Genomic DNA, 21,977 nt, shown 5'->3' on the forward strand with positions numbered 1-21,977 from the left:
CTACAGGGGGCTCACGGCCGCAGTGGTAGAGAAGATACTTGCTTGTAAAAATACATGTTGGTTTTTATTTGCTGCTGTTTTGCAATTTATGAATCGTTGGATATAAAATACGAAAACTCAATAAAAACATGAAAAAAAAAAGTAGTGTGGCATTCCACCTGTAGTGATCCTCTGACCGTGCAGCACTCCCTCAGTAGTGACCCTCTGATAGTGCGGCACTCCATCAGTACTGATCATCCGCGATAGTGCGGCACTCCCTCTGTGCTGACCCTCTGACAATGTAGCACTCCCTCAGTTCTGACCCTCTGACAATGCAGCACTCCCTCAGTACTGAACCTGACAGTGCAGTGCACCCTCAGTACTGACCCTCTGACAGTGCAGTGCACCCTCAGTACTGACCCTCTGACAGTGCAGCACTCCCTCAGTACTGACCCTCTGCCCTGCCCTTTGCCCCATGTACCTTCATGGCGTTGTTGAACAGACTGCCCAGGCTGGCAAAGCAGCCGGACTCCATTCGATGATCCAGGAAGAAGGTGGTGGCTTTGTGATAGATTTGTTCATCGATGAATATGTATGGTCGGGCTTGTAGGAATGATTTCAACACAAAGGCTGTCAGCCTGAGAAAGAGCAGGAGAGGTGGAAAGTGGGAGAAAAATAGAGGGTGAGGAGAACAAGGTTAGCACTTCTTTTCTTTCACATTCTGTTTCTTTTCCTCTACACCGTTTTCACTCCCATCCTGAGTCGCTCCGTCTCTCTCTTGTCTCAGTCTTTTACTCTGTCCCTCAGTGCCCCACTGAGTATTATCAGATTTCCCAGTCAATACGCAAGCATTTGTATGTGGTACATTCAGCCCTATCTGTGTGTATTATGACCACTGTTACTGAGTGATTCCGTGAGTTTAGTGTGCGATACTTTCAGCCCTTTCAATGTGTATTGAGATCACTATTTCCTAGTGAATCTGAGTATCTGTGTGCCTGTCTGTTATACTTCCTGCCCTCTGTGTTATGATCACTATTTCCGACTGAATCTGTTTGTTTGTCTGTGATACTTTCAGCCCTCTGCTTGTATGATCACTATTTCCTCGTGAACCTAGGTGTTTGCATGGGATACATTCAGCTCTCTCTATGTATTATGATCACTATTTCTGAGTAAATAGACGCTTGTAAATAAGTGTTATAATCATAGAATCCCAACAGCACAGAAGGAGGCCATTTGCCCCATCGGGTGTTTATGTTTCCATCCCTCTGTGTATTAAAATCACTGTTTCTCTGTGTTTTGTGTGTGTGATACTTTCAGTCCTTTGTGTTTATTATAGAAACATAGAATATAGGAGGAGGCCATTCGGCCCTTCAAGCCTGCTATGCCATTCATTATGATCATGGTTGATCATCCAACTCAATAGCCTGATCCTGCCTTCCCCCCATATCCTTTGAGTCCCTTTGCACCAAGTGCTACATTTAGTTGCATCCTCAGACAGGGCTGGATTCTCCATTTGAGAGGATAAGTGCTGACGCTGGGCCTGAATCTACGATGACGATGGGGGTGCGATTGCCGGAGAAATTCACAACACGCTAATGGGCTAGCCTATGCACAATGTGGAACTAGTGCAATTACAACGGATGCTGGCGTCGCATTCGTTGTGGTCAGGATCGGCACTGGAGAGCCTGACAAGCCTGAGCTGCATAGAAGCACTCCACTCCCCACACACTCTCATTCGGGCCAAGAAGATGCCACCTCAGAAAACGGCCCCAAGATCCGCAGATGCAGAGCGAGAGACATTGCAGCATGCCGTGGAGGAGAGGCGGAACACCCTGTTCCCCGAGGTGGGGTGGAGGCTGCCACTGGCTGGTGTTAACCAGGCCTGGGCGCAGGTGGCAGAGGCTGTGAGCGCCGTGGGGCCCACCACCAGGGCCTGGCAGCAGTGCCAGAGGAAGCTACAGGATCTTCTCAGGGTGACCCACCACCACCACCGTGCCCCTAGCACCACCCTGCCCTACAGGCCCCCACACACCCCTCACTCTCCCTACCTTCATGCGGCCCCCAGTAGGTGAACCGGCAGGCGGTGCTGGCCCACAATGGGCAACCTCCTGACCAGACGTGCTGAGCCTCCAGCTCCGTGACGCTGACACTACCCTTGTCCCACATGCCCCCATCCTATGTGGCGCATGTCCCCCTCTCCCCTCGCCGAGGGCAACAGCACCTCAACCACTGGCAGCCCCCATGCACACCACCCTACCACCCATGCCCATACCCATATCGCCCGCCATGGCCAGATGCCCTGCTCACACAGGCCACCAACTGCAGACCCACCTGCATTGCCTGCATCCAAGTATCTCACACTGTGCATTATCTGTCCCCCAGGAGGTGTCCCACAACTGCAGGGAGCAGGAAAAGCCCGGAGGGAGCACTACATCATTTACTGTTGTGGAGCAGAGGGTATTGGACCTTGTCTGCGGGGTGGGAAAGCAGCCAGTCGCCGAGGAGGACATCGGCATGGCACAACCAAGTGAGCTGCCAATGCACTGTGACCTGTCCCGATGCACGCCCACCCACAGTCTAACCATAAGTCATGTCTTTTGTCTTGCAGAGTCACCTCCCGAAGAAGCAGGACTGGCCGGTGTCCCCCGCCCCCAGCCGCAACACTGCGACCAACCGGGTGATGAGCCGCGACTGTTTGGGATCCCACGATTCCCCCATTGCAACCCCCGGACCCCACGCCTGCCGATACTCCCGCAGGGGAGGTACTGGAACACCACAGCGTATCTGAAACCCTCCCCCACCCCCGCATTTGTCCCTGGCACATTCAATGGGCAGTGGGCAGCACGCCACCTGTGACACCCAGAAGATTGCCGCTCCAGAGGATGGCTACCAAAGGCGACCCAGGGCAGGAATCACACTCCAGATGTACCATCTGGGGACCCAACTAGGTGAAGCGTTGGGACTGTAAGAATATAATGTTAGACACCAGTTAAGTTTGGTACGCGGTACATACTCATGTGACTCGGCCAACGTTGTCTACCTCATACGCTGCAGGAAAGGATGTCCCGAAGCGTGGTACATTGGCGAGACCATGCAGACGCTGTGACAATGAATGAACGGACAATCACCAGGCAGGAATGTTCCCTTCCAGTCGGGGAACACTTCAGCAGTCAAGGGCATTCAGCCTCTGACCTCCTGTATGCGTTGTCCAAGGCGGCCTTCAGGACGCGCGACAACGCAGGATCGCCGAGCAGAAACTTATAGCCAAGTTCCGCACACATGAGTGCGGCCTCAACCGGGACCTGGGATTCATGTCGCATTACATTCATCCCCCACCATCTGGCCTGGGCTTGGGAAATCCTACCACACCTCTTTAACCTGGGATTACCCCATCTCTGGATCTATAAAGATTTAATCACCAGCTAATGCTCGCATTCTAAGCATCGTCTGGCATCTTTGAATTTGTCTGTGTATATGTTTCTGGAACATACCTCTTCATTCACCTGAGGAAGGAGCAGTGCACGAAAGCTCGTGTTTGAAACAAACATGTTGGACTTTAACCTGGTGTTGTAAGACTTCTTACTGTGCTCACCGCAGTCTAACGCCGGCATCTCCACATCACCAGTTAAGTTGGCATGGGTGAAGCACATAGGATAGCTATGTGCTAGGGCATAGTTATTGCACATAGCACTGTCACCAATAACCCGTTCAATGACATTCCAAACTACCTTCTGTCTGGAGGGTGTCATGGGAGTATCCCTTTAAGAAATGTTTTTGTCTTATTACATGGCTTCAGTGATGTCATTGTGTGGATGGAGCTGGGCTGTGGCTCTTGGGTTTTGGACTGGTTGAACTGCACAGGTGGAAAGAAGTGTCTCTCTATCTTCATTTTAAAAGCTGTTCCAGATACATGATAACTTAAAAAAGATAATTGCTTTCTGGAAGGAATTCAAACCTGCTGTTTGAAAATGGGAACAGGGTATCAATAATAAGTCATAATTATACCAGTGAGAGTGGCCTGTGCTGGGCCACACCTTTGTTATTGAATTGGAACAGTAAAGGGGGAATTCATTAAGGGTTATACATAGATTACTGTAGCTGTGTAGGGTCTTTATGTTTGTAGTTGATAAAAATTCTTGCTGTGTCTGTTTATACAAATGTTAACTAAGCTCTTAGAATAAAGCTTGTTTTTTTGATTAAAAGCACCTAAGAAGTCTGTTGAATAACACCTGAAGGGAAGGCTCTTGTGCTCATCTTAGCCAAATTCAACATAAAAGTTGTATGTCAGGTAGACTCCATAATATACTTTGGAGGTGTTAAACCCTGGCCCATAATAAGGGTGTGGGGATGGACTGGGGGGGGAAGGTGTATGCCGATTGGGTGGGGGGTGGGCCTACTCGATGTGTGACGCATCACCATTCACTGCCTCCCCCCACAACTGCACCACTGCCCTGGACCCCAGCACCCCCCCCCCCCCCCCCCAGAAGGTCTGTAGGCCCATGTGATGGAATGGCTAGCAAGCATGCAGGGGTCACCAATTTGCATGCCAACGCACGCGCAGGGCATGGATCACATTCATGTTACTATCGAGGCGCCGGAGCACGGCATTCTTCTGGGTGCCCACCTCAATTATCGGCTGATGCCTTATTCTCCGCCCAATGACAGTTTGAGATACCGGCATTGGCCGCTGGAAAATCCCGCCCACAATGCTTTGGTCTCATTTGCTTCGTGATAGTGACCTCCACAGGCTGACTACCCTCTGGCTGAAGAAACATCTCCTCTTCTCAGGCCCAAACGGCCTACCCTGTTTCCTCAGACTGTGACCCCTGGTTCTGGACACACCCACCATCAGGAATGTCCTTCCTGCATCTACCCTGTTAGGATTTTATAGGTTTCCATGAGATACTCACTCATTCTTCCGAACTCCAGCGAATACAATCCTAACAGATTCAATCTCTCCTCATCCATCAGTCCTGCCATCCCAGGAATCAGTCTGGTAAACCTTCACTAAACTCCCTCCAGAGCAAGAACATCTGTCCTCAGAAAAGGAAATCAAATCTGCACACAATATTTCAGGTGTGGCCTCACCAAGGCCTTGTATAATTGCAGCAAGACATCCCCACTTCTATACTCGAAACCTCTCGCAATGAAGGCCAACATACCATTAGCCTTGTTTACCACCTGCTGCACATACATGCTTACCCTCACCGATTGGGGAACGAGGACACCCTGGTCCCGCTGGCACTCCCCTCTCCTAATTTATGGCCATTCAGATAATAATCTGCCTTCCCGGTTTTGAGACCAAAATGTATAACCTCACATTTATCCAAATTATACAGCATCTGCCATTCACGTGCCCACACTCAGCATCTCTTCATTCTCCTCACAGCTCACCCTCCCACCCAACTTTGGGTCATCTGCAAATTTGTAGGTATGACATTTTATTCCATAATTTCAATAATTAATATATGTTGTGAATAGCTGGGGTCCTAGCACCGATTTCTCCTATACCGCAATAACTGTTCGCCAATTGGAAAAGAACCGTAATTCCAACTCTTTGTCATAGAATTTACAGTGCAGAAGGAGGCCATTCGGCCCATCGAGTCTGCACCGGCTCTTGGAAAGAGCACCCCACCCAAGGTCAACACCTCCACCCAATCCCCATAACCCAGTAACCCCACCCAACACTAAGGGCAATTTTGAACACTAAGGGCAATTTATCATGGCCAATCCACCTAACCTGCACATCTTTGGACTGTGGGAGGAAACCGGAGCACCCGGAGGAAACCCACGCACACACAGGGAGGATGTGCAGACTCTGCACAGACAGTGACCCAAGCCGGAATCGAACCTGGGACCCTGGAGCTGTGAAGCAATTGTGCTATCCACAATGCTACCGTGCTGCCCTGTCTGCCAACCAGTTTTCTATCCATTGCAATACACTGCCCACAATCCTATGTGCTTTAATTTTACACGCTAATCTCTTATGTGGGACTTTGTTGAAAGCTTTCTGAAAGTCCAAATAAAGCACATCCCCTTCATCAACTCTCCAAGTTACATCCTCGAAGAATTCCAGAAGATTTATCAAACATGATTTCTCTTTCCTAAATCCATGATGACTCTGTCCGATCCCGCCACTGTTTTCCAAGTGCTCTACTATAAAATTCTAGAATTTTCTCCACCTCTGACGTCGGGCTTACTGGTCTATAATTCTGTGTTTTCTCTCTGCGTTCCTTTTTAAAAAGTGGGGTTACATTAGCTACCCTCCAATTTGTTGGAACTGTTCTGGAGTCTGTAGAATCCTGGAAGGTGACCACCAATCTATCCGCTATTTCTCGGGCCACTCTTGGAATAACAGGCCCTGGGGATTTATCAGCCTTCAATCCCATCAATTTCCCCAATACCATTTATTTTACTAATATTGTTCTCCCTCAGTTCCTCACTCTCACTAAACCCTGTGTTCCTCAACATTTCTGGTATGTTACTTGTGCCTCCTTTGTGAAGACAGATCCAAAGTATGTGCTTAGTTGTTCTGCCATTTCTTTGTTCCCTATTACTAATACCCCTGTTTCTGACAGTAATGGACCTACATTTGTCTTCACCAATCTTTTTCTATTCACAAATCTATATCAACCTTTACAGTCAGTTTTTATGTTCCCTGCAAGCGTGCTCTCGTACTCTATTTTCCCCTTCTTAATCAATCCCTTGCTCCTTCTTTGCTGAATTCCAAACTTCTCCCAATCCTACTCTATTTTCCCCTTCTTAATCAATCCCTTGCTCCTTCTTTGCTGAATTCTAAACTTCTCCCAATCCTACTCTATTTTCCCCTTCTTAATCAATCCCTTGCTTTTCCTTTGCGTAATTCTAAACTTCTCCCAATCCTGACCTGTTATTTTTCTTGGCCAATTTTTATGCCTCTTCCTTGGATCTAATATTATCTCTAATTTCCCTTGTAAGCCATGGATTGGCCACCTTTCCCGTTATACTTTTCCGCCAGACAGGAATGAACAATTGTTTGCCATTCCCCGAAGCGCTCCTTGAATGTTTCCCATTGCCTATCCACTGTCATCCCTTTGATTAACATTTCCCGACCGATCAAATCCAACTCACGCCTCATATCATCATAGTTTCCTTTATTTAGATTCAGGACTCCAGTCTCAGAATCAACTACGTTATTCACCATCTTAAATTCTATCATGTTATGGTTACTCATCCTCAAGGGGTCTCACGCAACTAGATTGCGAACGATTTCTTTTCATTACACAATGTCCAGTCTCGGATGGCTTGTTCTCTAGTTGGTTCCTCAACGTATTGATCCAGAAAACCATCCCGTATACACTCCAGGAATTTCTCCTGTAGGGTATTGTGACTAATTTAATTTGCCCAATGTATACACAGATTAAAGTCACCCATAATTACGGATATTCCTTTATCTCATGTGTCTCTAATTTCCTGTTTAATTCAATCCCACCGCCTTTTCCTTTTTGTCTGTCCTTTATAAATACTGAATACTCCTGAATGTTCAATTCCCATCCCTGGTCACTGCATCCATGTCTCCATAATAATGATTATATCATGCCCGTTGATCTCTATTTGCGCGATTAATTCATCCACTTTATTAAGAGTGCTCTGCGCGTTTAGGCACAAAGCCGTGTCTTTTTAACATTTCTTGTCCTATTCCCACTGTTGTTTCCTGTGTCCCTGTCTGAATATGGCCTTTGGTTTCTCTGCCTATCACTTTTCTTGTTCTCCTTTCTGTCTTTTGTTTTTGTCCTTGATTCCCCTCCTCTGACTTCTTGCATAAGGTCCCATCCCCCTTCCATTTTAATTGAAATCCTCACACAATTTTCCAAACACTCTGGCAAATATTCACCCTAGGACATCAATCCCGGTCCTGCCCTGTATTAAACATCCAGTTTGTACTGATCCCACCTCCCCCAGAACTGGTCTCAATGCCCCAGGAATCTGAAACCCTGCCTCTCACACCATCTCCTCAGCCACGTATTGCATCCGATATACCCTGCTATTTACACTCTGACTAGCACGTGGCACTGGTTGTAATCCTGAGATCACAACTTTTGAGGTCTGACTTCTCAACTTTCTTCCTAACTCCCTATATTCGGCTTTTGGGACCTCATCCCTTGTTTTACCTATGGCGTTTGTACCAAAGTGTACCACAGCAACTGGCTGTTCACCCTCCCCCTCCAGAATGTCCTGTAGCCGTTTGAGACATCTTGACCCTGGCACCAGGGAGGCAACATACCACCCTGGAGTCTCATTTGCTGCCACAGAAACGCCTATCTATTCCCCTTATAATCGAATCCCCTGTAACTATTGCATTTCCGCACTTTTTGCTCCTCCTTACTGCAGCAGAACCGACCGTGGTGCAACAAATCTGGCTGTTGCTGCTTTACCTGAGAGGTCATTCCAAAGCGGTAAATTTGTTTTGCAGGGAAATAGCCACAGATGATTCCTGCACTGCATGCCTACCCCTCCTGCTCTGCCTGGGTTCACCCATTCTTTTCCTACATGTGGAGTCTCAGCCATGTGCTATCCACGACATTCTCCGCCTCACAGATGCTCCACAGTGTCCCCAGCCACCGGTCAAGCTCTGAAACCTGGGCTCCCAGGAACTGCAGATGGAGACACATCACACGCATATGCTCGCCTCAGGCACTGGAAATGTTGCCGCATTCCCTCAACCCAGGGCTTTTAGCTCTTCTGTCAGACTTACCCCTTTAAATTAAATCTTTGGAAGATGCTTGATATCAGATTATATCCAATTCTCTGGGGCCCTTCTTTCCTGTTCTCTGTTACAACCAAATATAGCCCTTTCAAATTGTAAACCATAAACAACCTTTCAAATATAAGTCATGACAGAAGGAAATACTTATCTAACCTTACCCATTACTTACCAATCAGCTCTCTCCCTTGTAGCCTCTACTGTTGCAGCAGGGCAAGACTAATCTTTAAAGATTTAAAAAGTTACAAAGCAAACAGAAAAAGCAAAAGGTGCTTCTTTCCGCTCTGCACCGAATTCCCACTCTGTCCAAATTCCCAATACCCACATTCACTCTTGCTGTGACTCAGTTCAGATGTAGATGTGCTCTCTCCCACTGCTCATGCGTCACTTGTGATCACTATTTCTGAGTGAATAAGAGTGAGTGCGAAACTTTCAGCCCTCTCTGGGAGTATTAGGATCACCGGGCGGGATTTTCCAACCCCTCGCCAGTTGGAGAATCGCCGGTGGGCTGCGCGAATCGCGCCTTGGCGCCCCAACGCGATTCTCTGCAGAGCGGAGAATCGGCGCACTGGGGCCAGCGTGGTCGGCGCGGCGCCGGTCGGGGCCCACTCTACGCAGCCCCCCCCCGCGATTCTTCAGCCCAGATGGGCTGAGTGGCCGTAAAAAAAAAAACGAGTCCCGCCGGTGACGTTCTAACCTGTTCTGAGCTGGCGGGATCTCGGCGTTAAAAGGTCCGGGGGCGTCTGGGGGAGGGGAGGGGGTGCTCTGACCCCGGGGGGTGCCTCCGATCGGCGGGCCGGCCTTGCTGTCTACCGGCTCCCTTTCTTCCGCGCCGGCGCCTGTACCCCTGCGCCATGTTGGGTTGGGGCCGGTGCGGACAAGGGAGACACCGCGCATGCACGTAAATCGCGCCGGTGGGACTGTGCATGCGCGGGTTCGCGCCGGATCCACTGCGCATGCGCGCATCCCCCGCCACCTATTTCACGGCCGGATCAGCAGCTGGAGCGGCGTGAACCGCTCCAGCACCCTGCTGACCCCCTGTAGGGGCCAGAATTGCTGCTCCTGTGGTCGTGTGGACGTCATCGGGAAACGCGACGGCGTTTCCGACGGCATCAACACTTAGCCTCAGGATCAGAGAATCCCGCCCACTACTTCTCAATGAATCTGAGTGTGTATGTTACTTTCAGCACTTTCTGTGTTTATTATGATCACTGTTTCCCAGTGATTTCTGGCGGGTGTATGTGGGGTGTAGATGGGAATGAAGTGATTAATCCCCTTGCTCTGTACCAGGTATTTCCCTCAGGCTCATTGCCTCCAAATGCACTGAAGGATCCATCATTATGTTTGTACTTCAGCTGGTTCTGGTATCCTGTGTGGGGGGGAGAGAGAGAGAGAGGGTAAATGGTGATTAAACATGGCATAGGACACAGAGGGACATTCACAGTGTCACTCACACAGTAACACACAGTGTCACACCCAGTGTAATACACACTCACACAGAATGTCACACAGTGTAACAGACTCACAGTGTAACACACACTCTGTAACACAAAGTGTAATACAAACACAGTGTAACACACACAAATGCACAGTGTAGCACACAGTGTAATGCACACACAGGGGGTAACACATACAGACCTGTGTGGCACACAGTGTAACACACAAACACTGCAACACAAAGTGTAACACACACACTGTAAAACACATCTGGGTGATACAGTGTAACACACACAATGTAACAAACGTCTGGGTGGCACATACCTGGGTGACACACAGTGAACACACACACACACACACACAGTGTAACACGTGTACACAGTGTAACACACACAATGCAACACACAGTGTAACACACACCTGGATGACACGCAGTGTAACATACACACACAGTAACACAGATACATAGAGTAACACAAAAAACAGTGTAACATAGTGTAATACAGACTCACATACAATGCAATACACTCACAGAGTAACACAAACACAGGCAATGTAACACACACCCCTTTATGACACACAGTGTAACACACACCTGTGTGACAGTGTAACACACACTCGCATACAATGCAATATACTCACACAGTGTAACACACACACATACAATCCACTCACAGTGTAACACGTACAGAGGCAGTTAAACACTCACACTAGTGAAACAAACACACTTGTGTGACACAGTGCAACACACACATCTGTGTAATAGTGTAACACATTCACATACAATGCAATACACAGTATAACACACACGTGTAACACACACACCTGTGTGACACACTATGTAACACACACACCTGTGTAACACACACACATACAATGCAATCCACTCACAGTGTAACACGTACATAGGCAGTTAAACACTCACTAGTGAAACAAACACACCTGTGTGACACACTATGTAACACACACACCTGTGTAACACACACACCTGTGTAACACACAGTGTAACACACACACAGACAATGTAATACACTCACAGTATAACACACACATACATACAATGCAATATACTCACAGTGTAACACACACAGGCAGTGTAACACACTCACAATAGTGTAACAGACACATGTGTGTAACACACACTCATATAGAATGCAATTCAGTGACACAGTGTTTCACCTGAGGAAGGAGCTGTGCTCCAAAAGCTATTGATTCGAAACAAACCTGTTGGACTTTCACCTGGTGTTGTAAGACTTCTTACTGTGTAACACACACACAGTGTAACACACATACCTGCGTGATACACAGTGCAACATACAGTGTGACACACAGTGTAACATACAGTGTAACGCACACCTGGGTGACACACAGTGTAACATAGTGTAACACACACCTGGGTGGCACACACTGTAATACACATATGGGCGACACACAGTGTAACAAACAGTGCAATGCACACCTGGGTGACACACAGTGTAACACACACCTAGGTAACACAGTGTAACACACACCTGGGCGACACACAGTGTAATACACACAGTGTACCACACACCTGGGTGACGCACAGTATAACATACAGTGTAACACACACCTGGGAGACACACAGTATAACACACACATACACAAAATGTGACACACATAGGCAGTGTAAGACACAGACCTGTGTCACACACTGAGCAACACAGTGTAACACACAGTGTAACTAACACACAGTGTAACACACTCACACATAGTGTAACACACACACCGTGTAAAACACACAATAGGTGAGCTCCAATAGCTGCAATTCACTTCACTGATAACATTGTTAAGCATGCTTTCAATTTCCTTTTGTACCTGTGCCAACTTTAGTGGATTGAGCTGTATGGATGTTGTTTGATTGGAGTAGCATTGTATAATTACTTTTGTACTTCCTAATTTGCTCCCACATATAGCTCTATGTGATTGTAATAACACTTTTCGGTCACTTTGAGTTTCCTCCAGAAGGTAACTCAGTAATATATCCCTTTGGATTATCACTTCCTCATTGTTCAATCTAATTTGAGGAATATCAAATTTAGAATAATCTGGATTTATCTCTTCTCCCTGTGTTACAATGATTAATACCTTATTCTTCTATCCTTCTTGGTCAAAATAACTTTAGAGCATATTAATATGACACACTGAGTTTTCTTTCTATCTGGCGCTCTCATCAAATAATTCACCAACTCAATTTCCTTTCAATTTGATAAGGTCCACTAATTCTTGCTTTTAACGGTACACCTGCCATTAGTCATTATACTGATATTTTCCCCCTCCAGTAAAACTACAAATTTTTGATTTCTTATCTGGCTCTTTTTTCATCACATGCTGTGACAATTGTAAATGTTTTCCAGCCAATTCACCATCCCTAGTTAATCTTCCCCTAACATTTGACGCATGGTCCAACAAGGTAGTCTCTGACCGCTGACTCACCAATTTCTCTTTGATCAATTTAAGTGGCCCTCTTACCTCATGACCAAAAATCAATTCAAATGGACTGAATTTTGTTGATTCATTAGGTGCATCCTTAACTGCCAATTTTACAAATGGAATTCCTTTATCTCAATCATCTGGATAATCTTGACTATAGGCCCTCAACATGATTTAAAGTTTGAAGCCACCGTTCCAACGCTCCCTGTGATTCTGAATGATACACAATTGACTTAAAGTGCTTTACACCTAAGTAAGCTATCCAAACTCCCTTGAATAACTTCAACATAAAATTGGATCCCTGATCTGATTGTATTTACTTTGATCGTCTGTATCTGGTAAAGGAATTCAGTTAAATCCTCTGCAACCCTCGTAATTGTAATATTTCTTAATGGAATGGCCTCCGGGATCTAGTAGACACAACCACTGTGATAAACAAATACTGATTCACACTTTTCGTTTTAGGCAGGGGTCCCACTCAATAAATTAGGAGCCGAGTAAAAAGTTCCTCAAATCTGGAATATGCATTAAAGGTGTTGGTTTGATGACTGCTTGTGGTTTCCCTATTTCCTGACATGTGTGACATGTCCGGAAAAATTCAACTAGATCCTTATGCAGTCCATCGTGATATAGTCCAACTTTATTATGATGAAAACATTTCAGTTTTCTTTTCGCTTTTCCACTATCATAGGTTTCCTTTTTAATCTGAGACAAACTCGCCTCAATATCTCAAATTAGATCTCCTTTGTCTCGCCCACCTGTGGATTTCTTATTTCCCCCATTTCTATTTTTCACAGATTGAAATTGATATTGAAAACCAGGCTTTACTTTGTGAACCAATTCAGAATCCTCTGCCATTCCTGCTGCCAGTCTAGCAGTTTTAACCCTTTGTTCTTCCACATGAGTTCTCACCACTGCGGGAAGTGAAACTTAATAATAGTTTTCCTCAGAACATCATGGTCGGGATTCTCCGAAATCCTGGCCAAATGTTGATGCCGGCGTAAACACCGGAGTGGTGTACACCAACGTCAATGGGCCTCTTGGCCCAGCAATTCACCGCTGTTCAGGGGGCTAGCACGGTGCCGGACAGCCGCGCGTTACTCCGGTGACCCTGCACGGCCGGCGGTGGTCCATTCATGCGCCCGACGGCTGTCTATGCGCTGGCACATGCGCGTGGTTGACGTCTCTGCGCCGGCGCGGAGCAACATGTCGGGAACTTTACAGCGGGCCGCTTGGAAGGAGTTAGGCCCCCTCCAGATCCCGCCCGCCCGCCGATAGGATGCCCCTGATCGTGGGCTTGGACCCAGTGGAGGCCCCCGCCCCCAGAGTCAGATCCCCCGCTTCCCCACCAGGACATCCACAGCAGCCGCGGGTCCGAGCTCCTGCCAGGTGGTACCAGATTAGAACCACGCTGGCGGGACTTGGCGGGAGTTCGGCCCGTCGCCTGCGGAGAATCGCCGCGGGAGCCAATTTCAGCTGCTCCCGACCGGCGCCATGGTGACCGCGCGGGCGCAATTGGCGCCGATTCTCCAGTCGCCAGAGAATCGGCGGCCCGGCGGCATGGCGGGAATTACCCGCGCCCCCGCGATTCTCCAACCTGCCGCGGGCTCGAAGAATCCCGGCCCATGTGTTTGGTCTATTTTTAATGTTCTTATCCATCTCTCAAAATTATTCTGTTTAATTCTTTCACGTTCTATATATGTCTGACTTTCTTTCCTCTGAGTTTTAAAGTTCTATCTCTAGGCTTCTGGCACTGGTTCATATGCACTTTATTTAGCTTTTCTCACCTGATAATAATCCCTAGATATTTCTTCTCTGATAGTGATGCAAACACTTCACTAGTTCTACCTACCAACTTGGTTTGAACCGATGGTCATTGGCCAATTAATTTGTTTAGCCGCTTTCTCAAAAGAAATGAAAAAGGTTTCCATATCTTTCTCATCAAACTTTGGCAGTGCTTGAATATATTTAAACATGTCCCAACTACGCTTTTGACTTGGAAATGTTTCTCCTTCCCCTAGAATTCCCTCAGCTTCTGCCTTCAACTCCAACAATTTACATTGATGTTGGCATTGAATTTCCAGTTTCCTAAGTTCAAATTCTCTCTCCTTTTCCTTTGTTTCTGCCACTGCTAATCTCTCTTCTTCCTTATCCCTTTCTTACTTTGCCAATTTTTCCATTTCCACCTCAAGCTTCCTCCTTTCTATTTCCTTTTGAAAAGTGCTCCCTTTCTTTTTCCTCTGCCATAGCCACTTTCTCATTTTCTTTCCCCTGAATCTATAATTGTTTCATTTGTAATTGAATTCTAGCTAATTCTAATGATTCTAGCAAATTTAAATGCTGAGCTATTGATGGCATTATCTCCATCTTCCTCACTCCTTCGGGTAAAGTCAACTGCAGCTTGACTGCCAAATCCAAACTTTCTTTTATCCACCTTTTACAAACTAACCCAAGTGACCTCTTCCACCCAGGAAACCTTTTGCAACAGAGAGCCATTGTGCCAGTCACTCTCTATTTAAACATCAACACCTTAAAGAACGCATCAGTTCCACGGACACTCACTGTCTTTAAATTTAATAATCCCAAGCCAAACAAGGGATTATACTTTTAAATCCTGGTAAGGAGCCCTCATTATTTTTATGATCCAGGATGTAGACACCAACAGTTGCTAGGATACTGGATAGATACACCAACATTTAATTTAATTTGGAAAACTGTGAGGAAAAGATACTTTGCTCCAGGAGTGATTCCACGCACAAAGAGGGATATGGTTTAATTATAACAAACTTTATTGCAACACATTTGTAAAGCTACCCTAACACCACAGAAATATAGCTTACAATTACCAGTTAAACAATGCTTAACAGTCAAATAAACCCTTTTAACTCCTAACTGCTCTTGTTTATCTCCACTCAAGCAAAACCCATCTCAGATTTAAACCCAGGAATACTTATTCTAAAAAGAGTTATTGGATAAACCGCTTTGAGGGAGAGAGAGATCCTTCAGGAACCAGGTTGCTGATTCTTGCCTGTATCAAACTACTGTTTAATCTGCCAGCCTTTCCAGAAACTACTCTTCTGTTCACATGCAAATCTTTAACTAAACTGCTTTGAGAGAAATTGCTAGTCTGTTCACTGACCGATTAAAATCTGAACTCCAAAACTCAACACCTGACTGCTTCAGCCCCCAGCTCACCACTTTACCTACATCATCTTACTAAGGCTAACACATTGTCTCTAATTATCTACTCTCCAGGGAACCTTCTTCATATAAACAAAATTCCATTCGCCTAACCTTTACCCCTTGTAGCCAAAATGTGTGCTTGTCTTATAAATCTGGGTTTTAAAAAAGATAACTGCCGCAGTCATACACACACTAAACCAGGCTTTTAACCCTTATTGCCCCAAGTACATATAATACGAGATATCTGAACTTCCTACATTCATCACAGACACTCACACACAACATACACACAAAAATACTCACTCACTCAAAAACACAAATAAACACAGGCATTCTCTCTCACTCACACACACACACAGATAGATGCACACTCTCTCACACGCAGACACACTTACACACTCTCACATGTAGGAACAGGAACACACAAATACTCTCTCACACCCACACACAAAGACACGCATACTGTCTCTCACACAGGCACACACACTCTCTCTCTCATGCAGACACACTTACACACTCTCACATGCAGGAACACACACAACCAAACACTCACACAAACACTCTTTCTCACACACACAGACACGCACACTCACATACACAGAATGCACGCACTCTCGTACGTACACTGAGATGCACACGCACTCTCTCACATGCACACACTCACACATACACACACGCTCTCTCTCACACAGCACACAGACACACACACACATGCTCTCTCATACACACAGGCACACACTCTCTCAGACACAGACACACACAGGGTAACATTTTCTGGCCCAGATGCTGGTAGGGATCATTGCAGATGGGACAGGAAAATAGTTTTACTGGTTCCATAAATGTCCCTGCCCCACCCCGCCCGCAATGCTGCCTGCCAGTGTCAGGGCCAGAGGAACCTCACACACACAGTAACACATCATGAGATATACAGAGATATACCTCTCCGCAGGTAGCCAACTGCCCTGTCTTGAATCTCCCCGGTCAGCTGCTGGGTTTTATTCAGGTATCTCTGCACGTAAACATTAGGGGCAAATTTCACCATGTTCTGCTCTCCACATCCCGTGGGCAGTCTGAGTAAACCATCCAGATTCTCCATCGCAGACCCCATGATATCCCCTGGAAAGGGACAGAGAATATAACACGGACTTGGACAGTCTGATCAGAGTTCAAAAAGCACAATATAATTCCAAATCTCAATCCCAAAACCCACAACCAATCTAACCACCCCCCCCCCCCCTAACCCCCACACACAAAATAAATCCATGGATAAATAACCATGAGGGATTTCAACTGCCTCTGAGACGTAAAGGACGGTAAGGGAATGGAATCCGCTCAATGTGGACAGAACTCCTCCCTGATCTGATGTAAAATATCCAACACGGGAAGATTCACTGTGGATCTAGTAAACGGAAACAGACCAGAGCAGCTCGGGAAGTCAAAAAAGGGGAACCTCTCGGCAATAGTGATCATAACATTGTACAATTTAACTGATGATAGAAAAGGACATAAATATGACAATGAAACAAGATAATTGATTGGGGAAAAGCTGGCTTTGAGGGGCTGCAGGGTATTAAAATGAGCGACAATATTAACAAATCAACAATGCAGAACAACATGGGGAAACATCTAAAATAGTGCAATGGATTGCAGAGAAAATGTAATTAGTTACAAGACTCGGCAGGAGTGGGAGTCTCAGAGCTGAATGACGATATACGAGGGAGGGTTTACGATTAAGAGAGAGACTGAATTGAATTAAAGGAACCAAACTGAAAAAGGATAAAGTGCCTGTGTCTCTTGCTGGATTGCAAGCATGGATTTGTCCAGCATCATGATGGAGAAAGCGGACGCATTTTTAATACATACACATATTTAATACTTTGTTGGAACATTGGTTGCATGTCAAAAGACAACCAGACAGCTGATGCAGTCCCAGATAGAAGGAGGTAGACAGAATATGTCCAGGGAATATAGGCCAGTCAGTTGAACATGGGTCGCAAGAAAATGAATGGACTTTGTACCAAAGGAGAGGACATCTAGAAATTAGAACTATCAAATCGAGGACTCAGCGTGCTTTTCACAGGGGAAAATCATACTTGACCAAAGTCCTTGTATCTTTCCAGGAATGACAGAGAGGGTCAGTAAGCGGAATGTGGTAGATGTAATTATCTGGATTTTGGAAAGTCTTGGGTAAAATGTAAACTAATAAATTAATGAATCGTACAAGTCTGGAGGGTTCCGATGTTTCAATTGATGAAAAGTTTTGTTCGAGTGGGTATCCAGAGAGAGAATGTTTCCTCCACTGGGGGCAATCAGAACGAGAGACCAGCAATATAAGAGAGTCTGGTCTCAATCTCCATCTTGGTTTAGATCATCCCTCAGTATAGGCTGGGGATGGACCCTATGGCCTTTCCTATGTTGGGCGTGGGTCTTAGTGCCAGCGATGTGTCTCTTACCCAACACGGTGATGTGTGCCCTGCTTGAACCTTCCACTACATCCTCTGGGAGCTGGAGGTGAATCTTCTCAGTGACGTTCTTTCCTGGAGGGAGCAAGTCCACAAGGTCACACATGAAGGACGCCATGTTGGTCTGACGCAACCCTTACTGCCCCGCACTCCCTGGATCATGACCCCCAAAACCCTTCCAATTACTTCCCGCAGTGTCACCATGGAAAATCACTCCGACCTTCTCGCTCTCCCCCTCACACACAGACCCAGTGCTAAGGGACACTTACTCCCACCCTGTCCCACTCCCCGCACAGAACCAGTGCTGAAAGACATCCCCCACCCCCGCACTCCGCAGCTCACACACACACAGCCAGTGCTGAATGACATTCCCTCCCATTTCCTGCTCACACACAGAGCCAGTGCTGAGGGTCACTCCCTCCCACCCTCTCCGACTACCACCTCACACACAGAGCCAGTGCTGAGGGACACTCCCTCCCACCCTGTCCCATCCTCTCCCCCTCACACACACAGAGCCAATGCTGAGGAACACTCCCCCCGACCCTCGCCCACTCCCCCCCCACACACAGAGCCAGTGCTGAGGGTCACTCCCCACAACCCTCTCCCACTCCCCCCTCACACACAGAGCCAGTGCTGAGGGTCACTCCCTCCCACCCTCTCCCACTCCCCCCTCACACACAGAGCCAGTGCTGAGGGTCACTCCCTCCCACCCTCTCCCACTCCCCCCTCACACACAGAGCCAGTGCTGAGGGACACTCCCCCCCCCCGAACCTGTCCCATCCTCTCCCCCTCACACACAGAGCCAGTGCTGGGGGACACTCCCCCCGACCCTGTCCCATCCTCTCCCCCTCACACACAGAGCCAGTGCTGAGGCACACTCCCTCACACCCTCTCCCACTCTCCCCTCACATAGAGCCAGTGCTGAGGCACACTCCTTCACACCCTCTCCCCCTCACACAGAGCCAGTGCTGAGAGACACTCCCTCTCCCCCTCACACACAGAGCCAGTGCTGAGGGACACCCCTCCGACCCTCTCCCACTCCCCCCTCACACACAGAGCCAGTGCTGAGGCACACTCCCTCACACACAGAGCCAGTGCTGAGGCACACTCCTTCACACCCTCTCCCCCTCACACAGAGCCAGCGCTGAGAGACACTCGCTCCCACCCACCTCCCTCACACACAGAGACAGTGCTGAGGGACACTCCTTCCTGCCCACTCCCCCGCCCCACATACAGAGCCAACGTTGAGGACACTCCCTCCCACACTGTCCCACCTTATCCCCCCTCATACACAGGGCCAGTGCTGAGAGACTCTCCCTCCCACCCACCCCCCTCACACACAGAGACAGTGCTGAGGGATACTCCCTACCTCCCTGTCCCATTCACCCCCACTCACACACCAACTGGGAAGTGGACATGAAGCCTCTCCCATCACAATTTGAATAGATTTCCTCTACCTGCTGGGCACAGAAGGGAGCTGTGGGTCAGTTCAGTCTCAGTGCCTTCAGGCTGCAACAGAGAGAGAGAGAGAGAGTCAGAGAGAGAAAATCCGAGAGCAGATTTGAGAGACAGAGAGAGAGACAGAGAAGAGACAGAGAGAGGCAGAGAATCAGAGAGAGAGATAGAAAGAGCGAGACAGAGAAAGAGAGAGAGACAGAGGGATAGAGTCAGACAGAGAGACAGATACAGAGAGAGATAGACAGAGTGACAGAGTGACAGAGACAGTGAGAGAAAAAGAGACAGAGAGACAGAGCGAGGGGACAAAACTTGTGCACCCGCACAATCACTACCTGCTCCCCTGCTCTTGGCTTCTGCCTCAAGGACCTTTGAGCCCAGTCCACCTCTGGGGCCTTGTCCAACACATTCTCTTCCAGCAAACTGGCCAACATCCTCGAAACATCATTTGTTGCACTCGTTCCCTCCACTCCCTCCGGCAGACCCACAATCCGTATGTTCTGTCCTCTGGACCTGTTATCCTGCTCCCCCACCTTCAACCGCAGCGACTTGCACAGATCTCCCATGATTGCCTCTAAAGACACAATCTGGTCACTCTGGTCAGACACCAATTTTTCTATCTCCCAGATCGTCGCCGCCTACGCTTCAAGACACTTTTCCACCCGATACAGAGAGCTGTGAAGAAGTGCCACTGCCTCCTCAATCGCCTTCGGCCAATCACTCTGCATCTCCTTTCTTTGTTGTCGAAATTCCTCCTTGAAGCTCATCAATTGTTCCATCTGCAGCTTTCCCACCGTCGCCGACCCTTCCCCCTCCGCCATTTTCACAATTGGTGCTGCGCCACGAGTCTTCTTCAACCCCTTAGCCAGGTCCCTCACTGTCTTCTGCCGAGTCTGATATCCAGTAAACATGCTAATCTAGGGGAGTACTTCTTCCCTTATACTCTCCGCACCACTTTTCTGCCGAATTTACCCAAACATGGATGAAAAGAACCAAGACATTCGAGCCGGAGCTCCCTGTGAGCGACCACTCACTCCCATCGCCGTTTAACTCGTTTTTTTAAACAGAAATATATCTATTTCCTTCTTTAAACCATTTAATGACTCAGATTCCACCGCACTATGGGGCAGCGAGTTCCACAAGTTCACAACCCTCTGTGAGAAGTAGTTCTTCCTCATCTCAGTTCTAAATATACTGCCTCTCAACCTAGGTGTGACCTCTTGTTCTAGATTGCCTTATGAGGGGAACATCTGATCTACGTTTACTTTATCAATCCCATTTATTACCTTACATACCTCGCTCAAATTCCCTCTCATCCTTCTGAACTCCAGCGAGTACAAGCCCAAATGGTTTAATCTCTCCTCATGCATCAACCCTTTCATCCCTGGTATCAATCTGGTGAACCTCCTCTGAACTGCCCCCAATGCCACCACATCCTTCCTCAAATAATGAGACCAAAACTGGATACAATGCTCCAGATGTGGTCTCACCAACACCCGATTCAATTGCAACAATACTTCTCTACTTTTATACTCCAGTCCTTTTTGCAATAAATGTGAAAATTCCATTTGTCTTTCTAATTACATACTGTACCTGCATACCGACTTTCTGCGATTCATGAACCAAGACACCCAGATCCCCCTGCCAGAAGCTTTTAGATAACCTCAACTTCACCTCACAGAGAGACAAGAGAGACAGAGAGAGAGAGATAGACAGAGAGACACCGAGGCAGAAAGAGAGAGATAGACAGAGAGACACCGAGGCAGAAAGAGACCGAGACAGAGAAATGGAGAGAGAGACAGAGACAGGAACAGGCATTGAGAGACAGAGAGACACAGACTGAAAGGAACAGACACAGAGACAGAGTACATAGTGAGATTGTGAGGGAGAGTGAGAGAGATCGACAGTGACAGAGAGAACAGTGAGAGTGAGAGAGAGTGAGATCAACAGAGACAGAGAGAGGAGAGAGGGAGAGAGAGAGACAGAGACAGACAGACAGTGACTGAGATGAGAGAGAGCAAAGGAGAAGGTGGAGATGGACCAGTCCTGGATTGAAAGGTTGACACTGACCTTGATCAGGAGCGGTTTGCGGATGATATCGATGGCTCCTTTCTCCGGTACAATCACCACCTCATTCCCACACAGAGAGTCTGAGGGAATGGATTCTGCTTTGACTGTTAAATTCTGTTCACCTGGATCACAGAAAGAGGGAGTGAGAGAGAGATCAGGAGAGTGGAAGAGAGAGTGAGAGGCAAAAGGAACATGAG

General features: G+C 47.4%; 1 protein-coding gene across 2 annotated transcripts in view; it reads right to left on the minus strand.

Moving 5' to 3' along the window:
* Positions 1 to 21,977, minus strand: part of LOC140392864 (pregnancy zone protein-like) — a 391,109-nt gene that overhangs the window by 147,351 nt on the left and 221,781 nt on the right. For both annotated transcript variants that reach the window (XM_072478606.1, XM_072478607.1), the window contains exons 21-26: positions 21,781 to 21,902; positions 19,713 to 19,764; positions 18,247 to 18,330; positions 16,733 to 16,909; positions 10,010 to 10,091; positions 461 to 617 (exon numbers count right to left, since the gene is read on the minus strand). In XM_072478606.1, coding sequence (XP_072334707.1) covers positions 461 to 617; positions 10,010 to 10,091; positions 16,733 to 16,909; positions 18,247 to 18,330; positions 19,713 to 19,764; positions 21,781 to 21,902 — 674 coding nt within the window. The remainder of the gene's footprint in view (positions 1 to 460; positions 618 to 10,009; positions 10,092 to 16,732; positions 16,910 to 18,246; positions 18,331 to 19,712; positions 19,765 to 21,780; positions 21,903 to 21,977) is intronic.

This window comes from Scyliorhinus torazame, chromosome 16 (assembly GCF_047496885.1).
Source record: "Scyliorhinus torazame isolate Kashiwa2021f chromosome 16, sScyTor2.1, whole genome shotgun sequence".
NCBI classification, from domain to species: Eukaryota; Metazoa; Chordata; class Chondrichthyes; order Carcharhiniformes; family Scyliorhinidae; genus Scyliorhinus; species Scyliorhinus torazame.